The sequence below is a fragment of the Bos javanicus genome, chromosome 1, assembly GCF_032452875.1.
Source record: "Bos javanicus breed banteng chromosome 1, ARS-OSU_banteng_1.0, whole genome shotgun sequence".
Classification (NCBI taxonomy): Eukaryota; Metazoa; Chordata; class Mammalia; order Artiodactyla; family Bovidae; genus Bos; species Bos javanicus.
The window spans coordinates 144,877,373-144,891,483 of NC_083868.1; the positions used below are offsets into that span (position 1 = coordinate 144,877,373).

The following is a 14,111-nucleotide window of genomic DNA, read 5'->3' on the forward strand; positions in this document are numbered from 1 at the left end:
ATTCCCCCAAATTGAAGAGGATGAAACACTCCCAAACTGATTCTATGAGGCCACCATTGCCCTGATGCTAAAACCAAAGATGCTATAAAGAAACAAAACTTTGAGCCAATATCTTCGATGAATATAGATGGAAAATTCCCCAACAAAATATTAGCAAGCCAAATCCAGCAATACATTAAAATCCAGCAATTTGACCGTCATGTATCATGGTCAAATTGATTTACTTTAGGGTCACAAGGATGGTTTAATGTTCACATGTCAGTCAATGTGATATATACCACATTAACAAAATGAAAGATAAAAATCATATGATCATCTCAATAGACTCAAGCATTTGAAAAAATTCAATGTGCATTCATGATTAAAGCTTTCATTAAAGTGAGCATAGAGGGAACATAGCTCAACTATATAAAGGCCATTTACACCAAACCCACAGCCAATATAATAATGGTAAAAAGCTGAAAGCTTTCCTATTAAATTCAGAAAGAACACAAGTGGAAATACTCTTGCCACTTCTATTTAATACACTTTTGGAAGTCTTCGCCACAGCAGTCAGACAAGAAAAAGAAATAGAAGGTACCTAGGTTGGAAGGGAAGAGGTAAAACTCACTGTTTGCAGATGATCTGATAATCTCTACAGAGAACCCTAAAGTCTCCACCCAAATACTATTATAACTAATAAGTGAATTCAGCAAGGTTGCAGAAGCCAAGATTACTATCAGTTCAGTTCAGTTGCTCAGTCGTGTCCCACTCTTTGCGGCCCCATGAATCGCAGCACGCTAGGCCTCCCTGTCCATCACCAACTCCCGGAGTTCACTCAGAATCACGTCCATCGAGTCTGTGATGCCATCCAGCCATCTCATCCTCTGTCGTCCCCTTCTCCTGCCCCCAGTCCCTCCCAGCATCAGAGTCTTTTCCAATGAGTCAACTCTTCTCATGAGGTGGCCAAAGTACTGGAGTTTCAGCTTCAGCATCATTCCCTCCAAAGAAATCCCAGGGCCCATCTCCTTCAGAATGGACTGGCTGGATCTCCCTGCAGTCCCAGGCACTCTCAGGAGTCTTCCCCAACACCACAGTTTCCTTGCAGTCCCAGGCACTCTCAGGAGTCTTCCCCAACATCACAGTTTCCTTGCAGTCCAGGCACTCTCAGGAGTCTTCCCCAACACCACAGTTTCCTCGCAGCCCAGGCACTCTCAGGAGTCTCTCCAACACCTTAGTTCAGAAGCATCGATCCTTCGGCGCCCGCTGACAGTGACTTCCCAGGCGGTGCAGGTAGTGAGGAGCCCACCTGTCAGTGCAGGAGACATGAGAGGTGTGGTTTCAGTCCCCGGGTTGGGAAGATCCCCTGCAGGAGGGCATGGCAACCCACTCCAGTTTTCTTGCCTGGAAACCCCATGGACGGAGGAGCCTGGCAGCACACAGCACACACACTAATAATAAAGTATCAGAAAGAGGAAATTGAAAAAGAATTCCATTTAAAATGCATCAAAAAGAATAAAATACCTAGAAGTATTTTCTTCTAGGAGAAATCAAGGAGAAAAAAATAAACTTAACCAAGGATCTGAAAGACCTGAAAATTATAAAGCATTGATGAAGGAAATTGAGGGTGATGCTCTTTGATTGGGAGTATTAATATTATTAAAATGGCCATTCTATCCAAAGACAGCTACAGATACAATGCAATCTCTATCAAAATGCCCATGACATTTTCTGGATCTAGATCAAATAATCTTAAAATTCTCTGGAACCACAAAAGACCCTGAATTGGCAAGACAATCTTGAGAAAAAAGAATAAAACTTGAGGAATCGTGCTTCCTGACTTCAGACTATACAACAAAGCTACATTAATCAAAACAGTGTTGAATTGGCACAAAAAGAGATGCATAGATCAGTGGAACAGAATAGAGAGCCCTGAAACTAACCCACACACCTGTAATCAATTAATCTTTGAGGAGGGAAGCAAGAATATACAATAGAGAAAAGACAGTCTCTTCAGCAAGTGGTGTTAGGAAAGCTGGACAGCCGCCTGCAGTCAGTGAATTAGAACACACCCTCACACCATACCCAAAAATAAACTCAAAATGGTTTCTAAAGACCTAATTGTAAGAACTGAAACCATAAAACTCCTAGAAGAGAACCTAGGTGGAACCCTCTTTGATAAAGGTCACAGCAGTATTTTCTTGGATCAGTCTCTGAAGAGGAAAGAAATAAAAGCAAAATTAAACAAATGGGATCTAATTAAACTTAAAAGCTTTTGCATAGCAAAGGAAACCATCAACAAGATGAAAAGACAACCTACCAACTGGGAGAAAATATTTGCTAATGATACAACTGATCAGAGGTTAATATCCAATGTGTACAAAAAGTGCATACAACTCAGTACTAAAAAAACAAACAAAATTTGGGCTGAAATCCTGAACAGACATTTTTCTAAAGAAGACATGGATGGTCAACAGGAAGAGATGCCCAGAATCACTAGTTATTATTGCTGTTGTTGAGTCGCTCAGTCGTATCTGATTCTTTGTAACCCCATGAACTGCAGCATGCCAGGCTTCCCTGTCCTTTACCGTCTCCCCGAGTTTGCTCAAGCTCATGTCCGTTGAGTTGGTGATGCCATCCAACCATCTTGTCCTCTGTTGCCTCTTTCTCGCAGTGTCCTCAATCTTTCCCAGCATCAGAGTCTTCTCTAATGAGTCAGCTCATCGCATCTGGTACCCAAAGTATTGGAGCTTCAGCAACAGTCCTTCCAATGAATATTCAGGGTTGATTTCCTTTAGGATTGACTGGTTTGATCTCCTTGCTGTCCAAGGGACTCAACAGTCTTCTTCATGCCCACAATTTGAAATCATCAATTCTTGGCGCTTAGCCTTCTTTATGATCCAACTCTTACATCCATACAAGATTACTGGAAAAACCATAGCTTTGACTTGGTTGGCAAAGAGATGTCTCTGCTTTTTAATACACTATCTAGATTTGTCACAATTTTCCTTCCAAGGAGCAAGCATCTTTTAATTTCACGGCTGCAGTCACCATCCACAGTGATTTTGGAGCCCAAGTAAATAAAGTCTGTCACTGTTTCCATTGTTTCCGCATCCATTTGCCAAAAAGTGATGGGACCAGATGCTATGATCTTAGTTTTTTGAATGTTGAGTTTCAAGCCAACTTTTTCACTCTCCTCTTCGCCTTCTACCATTAGAGTTGTATCATCTGCATATCTGAGGTTGTTGATATTTCTCTCGAAAGTCTTGATTCCAACTTGTGATTCATCCAGCCTGGCATTTCGCATGATATACTCTGCATAAAAGTTAAATAAACAGGGTGACAATATACAGCCTTGACGTACTCCTTTCCCAATTTGGAACCAGTCTGTTGTTTCAAGTCTGGTTCTAACTGTTGATTCTTGACCTGCATACATATTTCTCAAGAGGCAGGTAAGGTGGTCTGGTATTCCTACCTCTTTAAGAATTTACCACAGTTTCTTGTGATCCACACAGTCAAGCTTTAACACAGTCTGTGAAGCAAAAGTAGATGTGTTTTCTGGAATTCCCTTGCTTTCTCAATGATCCACTGAATGTTGTCTATTTAATTTCGCATTCCCTTGCCTATTCTGAATCCAGCTTGTACATCTGGAAGTTCTCAGTTTGTGTACTACTGAAGCCTAGCTTGAAGGATTTTTAACATTACCTTGCTAGCATGTGAAATGAGTGCAAGTGTACAGTAGTTTGAACATTCTTTGGCATTGCCATTTTTGCAATTGGAATGAAAACTGACCTTTTTCAGTCCTGTGGCCCCTGCTGAGTTTTCCAAATTTGCTGATATATTAAGTGTAGCACTTTGACAACATCATCTTTTAGGAGTTGAAATAGCTCAGCTGAAATCCCATCCCCTCAACTAGCTTTGCAGAGAAGGCAATGGCACCCCATTCCAGTACTCTTGCCTGGAAAATCCCATGGACAGAGGAGCCTGGTAGGCTGCAGTCCATGGGGTCACTAAGAGTCAGACATGACTGAGCGACTTCCCTTTCACTTTTCAGTTTCATGCATTGGAGAAGGCAGTGGCAACCCACTCCAGTGTTCTTGTCTGGAGAATCCCAGGGATGGGGAGCCTGGTGGGCTGCTGTCTATGGGGTCGCACAGAGTCGGACACGACTGAAGCGACTTAGCAGCAGCCGCAACTAGCTTTGTTTGTAGTGATGCTTCCAAAGGCCCACTAGACTTCACCCTCCAGGGTGGCTCTAGGTGAGTGACCATACCATCAAGGTTATCTGGGTCATTAAGACCTTTTTTGTATAGTTGTGTGTATTCTTGCCACCTCTTAATATCTTCTGCTTCTGTTAGGTCCATACCGTTTCTGTCCTTTATTGTGCCCATCCTTGGATGAAATGTTCCTTTGGTATCTCCAGTTTTCTTGAAGAGATTTCTAGTCTTCCCCAGTCTGTTGTTTCCTCTCTTTCTTTGCACTGGTAACCTAAGAAGGCATTCCTTTCTGTCCTTGCTGTTCTCTGGAACTGTGCCTTCACCTGGGCATATTTTCCCCTTTCTCCTTTGCCTTTCTTCTCTTATTTTCTCAGCTATTTGTAAGGCCTCCTCAGACAACCACTTTGCTCTCTTGCATTTCTGTTTCTTTGGGATGATTTTGGTCATCCTGTACAATGTTAGGAGCCTCTGTTCATAGTTCTTCAGGCACTCTTATCAGATCTAATCCCTTGAATCTATTTCTCACTTCCACTGTATAATCATATGGGATTTGATTTAGGTCATACCTGAATGCCCTAGTAGTTTTCCCTGCTTTCTTCAATTTAAGCCTGAATTTTGCAATAAGGAGCTCATTATCTGAACCATAGTCAGCTCTTGGTCTTGTTTTTGCTGACTGTATAGAGCTTTTTCATCTTCTGCCGTGAAGAATATACTCAGTCTGATTTCGGTATTGACTATCTGGCGATATCCGTGTATAGAGTCATCTCTTGTGTTCTTAGAAAAGGATGTTTGCTAATGACCAGTGTGTCCTCTTGGCAAAACTGTTAGCTTTTGCCCCACTTCATTTTGTACTCCCAAGTCCAAACTTGCCTGTTATTCCAAGTATCTTTTGACTTCCTGCTTTGCATTCCTGTCCCCTCAGATGAAAAGAACATGTTTTTTTTTTTTTTTTTTGGTGTTAATTCTAGAAGGTCTTGTAGATCTTCATAGAACTGTTCAGCTTCTTCAGCTTTAGTGGTTGGGGCATAGACTTGGATTACTGTGATGTTGAATGGTTGCCTTGGAAATGAACTGAGTTCATTCTGTCATTTTTGAGATTGTACCCAAGTACTGCGTTTAGGACTCTTGTTCACTTTGAGGGGTCCTCCATTTCTTCTAAGGGATTCTTGCCCACACCGGTAGATACAATGGCACATGGAGGACTTGAACCCTGTCTGAGGTGCGTCCCGTGGAGCTGCATGTTCTGTGTGTGTCCTGGGATCTGCTGCCCTGCCCTGCCCTGCCCAGATGTCCTTTTCCCCCTGCACCAGAGTTGGAGCTCCCCTCTCATCCTCAGGGCGTGTTGCTTGGGGTGGGGGCACTTTCCCTTCCACCCACCAGCCCTGTTGTCCTTGGGATGAGGCTGGCTTGATCCCCTGTCCTCTGGGCCAGGTTGTCAGCAGCGTGCATTTCACCTTGTGGACCAGAGCACCCAGTATTTCGCCTAAGTTGGTGCTTTAAACACCCCCCACCCCAAGCTGGTGTAAGAAGGGGGTCTGATTTGGCCTGAGGTCCACCAGGTGGAGCCCACAGTCTCACAATCTGTGTCTGGGGTTGGGGAGCTGAAGATGACAGAATGGGTGTGTGTGGCTGCCTTGCCCTCACAGACTCATGTTTCCCATTGGTTCCCACCCCCTCCATCAGCCCAGGGGAAATGAGATGGACATCCCCAGGTGCTCCACTCCAGGGCCTGCAGGCCCGGGACACACGGCCTGGCCGACGGACTGAGTGGCCATTACTGTGCTGTGCACTTGATTTCCTTCCCCTTTAGCTCTGCTCGGGGTTTCGTGTGTTTGCAGAATGAAGGCCACACTCAGTCCAGATTGTAACTACACGTTGTCCTGGCCATTTAATGAGTGAACAGTAGCCTCTGTAACAGGAGCCCTGGTCCCCCAGGCATCCGTCACTCTTCACTGTGTGTGTGATGCATCTGATCACACCATGTGTGGCACAGGAAGCACCCTTACAAGGGAAGCAAGAGAAGTACCAGCGCCGCCAGCCAAGTTTCCTGTTTCCCTTGTGTCAGTTACTAGGCCGGTTCAGTTTTTCATGCTTTTGCTCTAAAAGCTCTGACTCAGCATGCTGGATATACAGCAGCAGAGACACTCTCAGGACCACCAAGCTTTTGCTGCTTTTACTGTTTTCTGCACAGTAGCCTGTGGTTAGCTCGTTACCCCAGTTCTCACTTTGCAGCCCCGGAAACACAAGCTCCTTCTGGGTGTCTGTCCTGCGGGAGTATTGACCCCACAGACTTACAGACAGGATCTCCTGGGCCCATGTGGGCTCCCTGCCCTAAGAAAGTACATGGCTGGTGCTAAACCTTGGACTGCCTGCTGTCTTGTAGCTTTATTTTTTCCATTCTTGCTAAAGATGGTAGTTTATTTAACTTAGAATATGAAAAGTATTTATGGAGTTTTCCTGGTGGCTCAGACGGTAAACAATCTGCCTACAATGCAGGAGACGTGGGTTCGATCCCTGAGGTGGTATGATCCCCTGAAGGAGGAAATGGCTACTCACTTCAGTATTCTTGCCTGGAGAATCTCATGGACAGAGAAGCCTGGCAGGCTATAGTCCATGGGATTGCAAACAGTTGGACATGACTGAGTGACTAGCACTTTCATGTGAAAAATATTTATACACTAAGTTAACCGACCATGTCTAGTTTTAATGTAAAATGTTGCAATTCTAAGGTTTAAGTATTACTGAAGAGTAACCCTTGATTTTGATCTTATGTCGAGGAGTCATGGAATTGCCAAAGAAAATAATGTAAGCAAAAACAAGACCGAGAGCTGATTGTGGCACAGATCATGAACTCCTTATTGCCAAATTCAGACTTAAATTGAAGAAAGTAGGGAAAACCACTAATCATTCAGTATGACCTAAATCAAATCCCTTATGATTATACAATGGAAGTGAGAAATAGATTTAAGGGACTAGATCTGATAGAGTACCTGATGAACTATGGACGGAGGTTCGTGACATTGTACAAGAGACAGGGATCAAGACCATCCCCATGGAAAAGAAATGCACAAAAGCAAAATGGCTGTCTGGGGAGGCCTTACAAATAGCTGTGAAAAGAAGAGAAGTGAAAAGCAAAGGAGAAAAGGAAAGATATAAGCATCTGAATGCAGAGTTCCAAAGAATAGCAAGAAGAGATAAGAAAGCCTTCCACAGCAATCAATGCAAAGAAATAGAGGAAAACAACAGAATGGGAAAGACTAGAGATCTCTTCAAGAAAATTAGAGATACCAAGGGAACATTTCATGCAAAGATGGGCTCGACAAAGGACAGAAATGGTATGGACCTAACAGAAGCAGAAGATATTAAGAAGAGGTGGCAAGAATACACAGAAGAACTGTACAAAAAAGATCTTCATGACCAAGATAATCACGATGGTGTGATCACTGACCTAGAGCCAGACATCCTGGAATGTGAAGTCATGTGGGCCTTAGAAAGCATCACTACGAACAAAGCTAGTGGAAGTGATGGAATTCCAGTTGAGCTATTTCAAATCCTGAAAGATGATGCTGTAAAAGTGCTGCACTCAATATGTTAGCAAATTTGGAAAACTCAGCAATGGCCACAGGACTGGAAAAGGTCAGTTTTCATTCCAATCCCAAAGAAAGGCAGTGCCAAAGAATGCTCAAACTACCACACAATTGCACTCATCTCACACACTAGTAAAGTAATGCTCAAAATTCTCCAAGCCAGGCTTCAGCAATACGTGAACTGTGAACTTCCAGTTGTTCAAGCTGGTTTTAGAAAAGGCAGAGGAACCAGAGATCAAATTGCCAACATCCGCTGAATCATCGAAAAAGCAAGAGAGTTCAAGAAAAACATCTATTTCTGCTTTATTGACTATGCCAAAGCTTTTGTGTGGATCACAATAAACTATGGAAAAGTCTTCAAGAGATGGGAATACCAGACCACCTGACCTGCCTCTTGAGAAACCTGTATGCAGGTCAGGAAGCAAGAGTTAGAAGTGGACATGGAACAACAGACTGGTTCCAAATAGGAAAAGGAGTACGTCAAGGCTGTATATTGTCACCCTGCTTCTTTAACTTATATGCAGAGTACATCATGAGAAACACTGGGCTGGAAGAAGCACAAGGTGGAATCAAGATTGTGGGGAGAAATATCAATAACCTCAGATATGCAGATGATACCACCCTTATGGCAGAAAGTGAAGAGGAACTCAAAAGCCTCTTGATGAAAGTGAAAGAGGAGAGTGAAAAAGTTGGCTTAAAGCTCAACATTCAGAAAACAAAGATCATGGCATCTGGTCCCATCACTTCATGGGAAATAGATGGGGAAACAGTGGAAACAGTGTCAGACTTTATTTTTTTGGGCTCCAAAATCACTGCAGATGGTGACTGCAGCCATGAAATTAAAAGATGCTTACTCCTTGCAAGGAAAGTTATGACCAACCTAGACAGCATAATAAAAAGCAGAGACATTCCTTTGCCAACAAAGGTCTGTCTAGTCAAGGCTATGGTTTTTCCAGTAGTCATGTATGGATGTGAGAGTTGGACTGTGAAGAAGGCTGAGTGCCGAAGAATTGATGCTTTTGAACTGTGGTGTTGGAGAAGACTTTTGAGAGTCCCTTGGACTGCAAGGAGATCCAACCAGTCCATTCTACAGGAGATCAGCCCTGGGATTTCTTTGGAAGGAAGGATACTAAGGCTGAAACTCCAGTACTTTGGCCACCTCATGCGAAGAGTTGACTCATTGGAAAAGACTCTGATGCTGGGAGGGATTGGGGGCAGGAGGAGAAGGGGACAACAGAGGATGAGATGGCTGGATGGCATCATCGATTTGATGGACGTGAGTTTGAGTGAACTCTGGGAGTTGGCGATGGACAGGGAGGCCTGGCATGCTGCAATTCACGGGGTCGCAAGGAGTTGGACACAAGTGAGCGACTGAACTGAAGTGATCCATTCATTCACAGAAGATTCTGTCCCATTATGAGATTCCCCACAAGTTGTACCTAAACAGACCACCTTTCTTCCCCGAGCCACTCTTCCTGACTCTGTCCTCAAGAGGCTGTGGCCTTGAGTGCACCCAGTGCTGGCCAGGGGACCTGCAGAACCACTGCATCTGCGCACGTGTGCTCGGGACAGCTGCCCCAGACCCAGCAGCCGATGAAACTGCCTGAGGCGGCCCCAGCTCGCAGGGTAGAAGCAGCCTGGGGGCAGAGGGTTGGTGTCGAGGATGTGCTGCCCTGGGACACCCAGAACGAAGCCAGAGCTTCCCTGGTGGGAGTCCTGCCCACAGTGAGGCTCCCGTGCCAACATTCAGACAGGGGCCAAGCTGGACTCTGGACTCTTGGTCTAGACGGACGTGGGTCCAGGCTCTCCCTGTACGTGCAGGCCCTTCCCAGAAAGAGGCTCAGGAGGCCATGCCAGCTGCCTCTGTTCATCAACCAAGATGTTTACTCACAAACGTGAATGAATGGCCATCAAACTTCTGAGGAAAATAAACACAGAAGAGAGTGATCTATATGAGAAAACACAACCGAGAGAAAGTAACTCTGAGAACAGAGAGGATGTAAGGAATAAGCCTTATGAATACGTGTTTTTAGTAAGTACAGAGATCACACGTTAATTCGAAGGTCTGGAAAGCACTTGTGTAACACATACTAAGGCAGGCAGCAGTGATCAGTGATGTGGTGTCGGGCTGCTGGTGGCTGCCGTGGCGGAGGAGCAGGGATGGGGCAGACTCTGGGGCCAGAGGCTCAGTTTATTGAGGGTTTGCTCACTCTGTGAGATGTCCAATAATTTAGTTAAAACATTTATGGGAAGTGAAATCATTCAGGGCTCATGTCTTAGAATGAAAAAAAAACAATTCAGCAGTTTCACAGAGAAGGCAGAAACCTTGAAAAAAACCATGAAGATTTTCTCGGAACTGGGTCTGTCTGCCTAGCGACTGTCGAGTCCCCCAGGCCGAGCTGGAGGCAGGCTGCTGGGGAGCAGCAGCCCTGGGCACCGGTGGGGGCCTGCACAGGGGACTGGCCTTGCTGGGCGGATTCTGCAGGCAGGTGCTGTGTACACCTGAGGAGACAGGCAGGTCGGCGGGCTGGGGCTGCAGGAGAAGCCACCGGAGGCCAGGACCAGCGCACCTCTGCTCTGTGCATGCGGTGGTTCTCCACTCGGCCCCACTGAGGGCTCTCACCGCTCCCATGAGGCTCTTCACTGCCTCTGGGAGGAGGGCGTGCAGCCAGTCAGGCAGCTGGACCCCCTGCGTGGGGCTTGGACAAAGCCCTCAGAGGTGGCCACTGTAGCCAGGAGGACTTGTGAGTCAGAACAAGTAGCAGGGCCAGGCAGTTCTGTGGGCAGATGACTCGAGGGGATGTGCACCTCTTATTCTGTACTCTTTCCTGGGGACAAATCATCATTTTTCAAGTGTTCACTTGCTGACCTGAAGTCACTCTGGCAGTCACCTCAGAAGGGCAGGTGACCCAGGGTGGAGTGCTCCCAGCACGAGCTCCCTTCCGGTGCCCAGTACCTATCCTCTGCTGTGGCAATCCCGCCCCCCCACCGACTACCTGGGGAAGACACACTGGGCAGCCAGCCCGGGGGTTCCATTGTGGGGTCTGTGTAAAATACCCGGGTCTTCAGGAAGCTCCACCCAGTGCTATCCAAGTGTGGATTCAGACGCCAGCACCCACCAGGCAGTGGAGGGGCAAAGGGGAGGCTGAGCACAGTGGGCACCCACCCCTCCCCTGCACATCTGGGGGAGGGGGCAAGGACATTACATTGAACACATATTGTCCCTTGAAATGAATCCCTGAGATTGGTGGCCTGTAAGCATGAATTTTCCCAGTTCCTTCTCATGCTGCTTTGCCCTGAAGAAGTGAGGCTTCTGAGCGAGGCCTGGGTGCCAGCCTTGGGCTGCCTGGACCTGCTGCCCTGGCTTTAACACTCTGTGCAAGGGGGAGGAGGGGGTCACCAAGAGCGAGGAGCCCCGGGGAGCTCCCTGAGGTCCGGCACTGCAACCGTAAGCCAGCTCTTGTTGCAAGCACTCTGGCCTGTGTCTGGGTCCATGGGGTTGCGTCACTCTGCCCATGGTGGGCACCTGCATTCAGTCCCCAGTGACCTGAGGGCGTCCACCTGTCAGCCCCACAGCACAAGCCTCTGGCTGGTTAAGACAGGAGACTTGTACCCTGCTGAGAAGGCACCGACACACTCGCTAAGAGGCAAGTTTGCTGGGTCTTGAGTGTCATGAGTGTGGGGAGGGGTGTGAACCTGCCTGGCCCCGGCGGCAGGGCCCAAGCACAAACATGCCGAGGTGCACAGCCACGTGGCCCCTGAATTAACCTGGAAACGGAGCCCATCTGCTCCTGGATGTCAGCAGTTTTGGCCCCAAGGGAACTCAGTGCATGAAGTCTCAGGTTTTGGGGTTTCTGTGGCCTGCTCGCCTCCCCACAGGGGCGTGTTTCTGGGCTGCATCACTGGACCGAACTGAGCTGCTGGGAGGGCGGGTGTGCCCGATGGACCGAACTGAGCTGCTGGGAGGGCGGGTGTGCCCGATGGACCGAACTGAGCTGCTGGGGGGGCGGGTGTGCCCGGCTGACGACGCAGACCTGTCCCCACAGCACCCGCGTCACCTTCCCGCTCTCGCTCCATTCCAGGCATCAGCAACGCGGAGGCGCGGCAGCCAGGGAAGGCCCCCAACTTCAGCGTCAACTGGACGGTGGGCGACTCGGCCCTCGAGGTCATCAACGCCACCACGGGGAAGGACGAGCTGGGCCGCGCCTCACGCCTGTGTAAGCACGCCTTGTACTGTCGCTGGATGCGTGTGCACGGCAAGGTACTGCCCAGACCCCCGCTCACGGCCGCCCTCCCTGTGAGGCGCCCAGACCCCCCCCACCCTGTGAGACGCCCAGACCCCCCAGCTCACGGCCACCCTCCCTGTGAGGCGCCCAGACCCCCACCCGCTCGCGGCCACCCTCCCTGTGAGGCGCCCAGACACCCCGCTCATGGCCACCCTCCCTGTGAGGCGCCCAGACCCCCCCGCTCGTGGCCACCCTCCCCTGTGAGGCGCCCAGACCCCCACCCGCTCGCGGCCACCCTCCCCTGTGAGGCGCCCAGACACCCCGCTCATGGCCACCCTCCCTGTGAGGCGCCCAGACCCCCCCGCTCGTGGCCACCCTCCCCTGTGAGGCACCCAGACCCCCACCTGCTCGCAGCCACCCTCCCTGTGAGGCGCCCAGACCCCCACCCGCTCGCGGCCACCCTCTCCTGTGAGGCGCCCAGACACCCCGCTCATGGCCACCCTCCCTGTGAGGCGCCCAGACACCCCCGCTCGTGGCCACCCTCCCTGTGAGGTGCCCAGACCCCCACCCGCTCGCAGCCACCCTGCCCCGTGTGGTGCCCAGAACCCCCCGCTCCTGGCCACTCTCCCTGTGAGGCACCCAGACCCACCCCACTCACGGCCACCCTGCCCTGTGATCTCTATGAGGTGCCCAGACCCGCCCCCCCGCCCCCGCTCGCAGCTACCCTCCCTGTGAGGCTCCCAGACGTCCCACCCACCCCCCCGCTCATGGCCGCCCTCCCTATGAGGCGCCCATACGGCCCCCCCCACGCCCTGTGAGGCGCCCAGACCCCCCCGCTCGCGGCCACCCTGCCTGTGAGGTGCCCAGACCCCCCTGCTTGCGGCCACCCTCCCCTGTGAGGCGCCCAGACCCCCTGCTCGCGGCCACCCTCCCCTGTGAGGCGCCCAGATCCCCCCGCTCGCGGCCACCCTCCCTGTGAGGCGCTCAGACCCCACCCGCTCGTGGCCACCCTTCCCTGTGAGGCGCCCAGACCCCCTCCCCCAGCCCTGTGAGGCGCCCAGACCCCCGCCCCGCTCGCGACCACCCTTCCCTGTGAGGCGCCCAAACCCCCTCCCCCAGTCCTGTGAGGCGCCCAGACCCCCACCCGCTCATGGCCACCCTCCCCTGTGAGGTGCCCACACCCCCACCCGCTCGCAGCCACCCTGCCCTGTGAGGCGCCCAGACCCCCCCGCTCGCGGCCACCCTCCCTGTGAGGCGCCCAGACCCCCCCGCTTGTGGCCACCCTCCCTGTGAGGCGCCCAGACCACCCCACCCCACTCACAGCTACCCTTCCTGTGAGGCGCCCAGACCCCCCAGCTCGTGGCCACCCTTCCCTGTGAGGCGCCCAGACCCCCCCCAGCCCTGTGAGGCGCCCAGACCCCCACCTGCTCGCGGCCACCCTCCCCTGTGAGGCGCCCAGACCCACCCCGCTCGCGGCCACCCTGCCCTGTGATCCCTGTGAGGTGCCCAGACCCCCTCCCCAGCCCAGTGAGGCGCCCAGACCCATCCCGCTCGCGGCCACCCTCCCCTGTGAGGCGCCCACACCCCCACCCGCTTGTGGCCACCCTGCCCTGTGAGGCGCCCAGACCCCCCCGCTCGCGGCCACCCTTTCTGTGAGGCGCCCACACCCCCACCCGCTCGTGGCTACCCTCCCTGTGAGGCGCCCAGACCCCCCTGCTCGCGGCCACCCTTCCCTGTGAGGCGCCCAGACCCCCGCCGCTCGCGGCCACCCTGCCCTGTGAGGTGCCCAGACCCCCCCACTCGTGGCCACCCTGCCCTGTGAGGCGCCCAGACCCCCACCCACTCGCGGCCACCCTTTCCTGCCTCCTCAGGCTGCTCTCAGCTGGCAGTCAGGCCCTGCCTCCTCAGATCCAAAGCAGGCTCAGCCCGTAACCCCCGGCCCCCACGCCCATATGAACCCAGGACTCAGCACCCCCTCCACTTGGCCCCCCACCAGCTCTGCCTGGCAGGCACTCCCCCTCACTGCAGATTCCTGGGCCCTGCAACCTGGGGCTGCCCTGAGTTCACTCAGCCCTTCAGGAAGCCTCTTAAACCTGTTGATT

General features: G+C 51.1%; 1 protein-coding gene across 6 annotated transcripts in view; it reads left to right on the forward strand.

Moving 5' to 3' along the window:
* The window catches only part of ADARB1 (adenosine deaminase RNA specific B1), a 116,780-nt gene that overhangs the window by 97,712 nt on the left and 4,957 nt on the right, over positions 1-14,111 (forward strand). For 3 of the 6 annotated variants that reach the window (XM_061423488.1, XM_061423496.1, XM_061423506.1), the window contains one exon: positions 11,866-12,044. In XM_061423488.1, coding sequence (XP_061279472.1) covers positions 11,866-12,044 — 179 coding nt within the window. Of the gene's footprint in view, positions 1-11,865; positions 12,045-14,111 lie in introns of those variants that run through there. The other 3 variants (XM_061423483.1, XM_061423520.1, XR_009737558.1) reach the window with 2 other exon arrangements.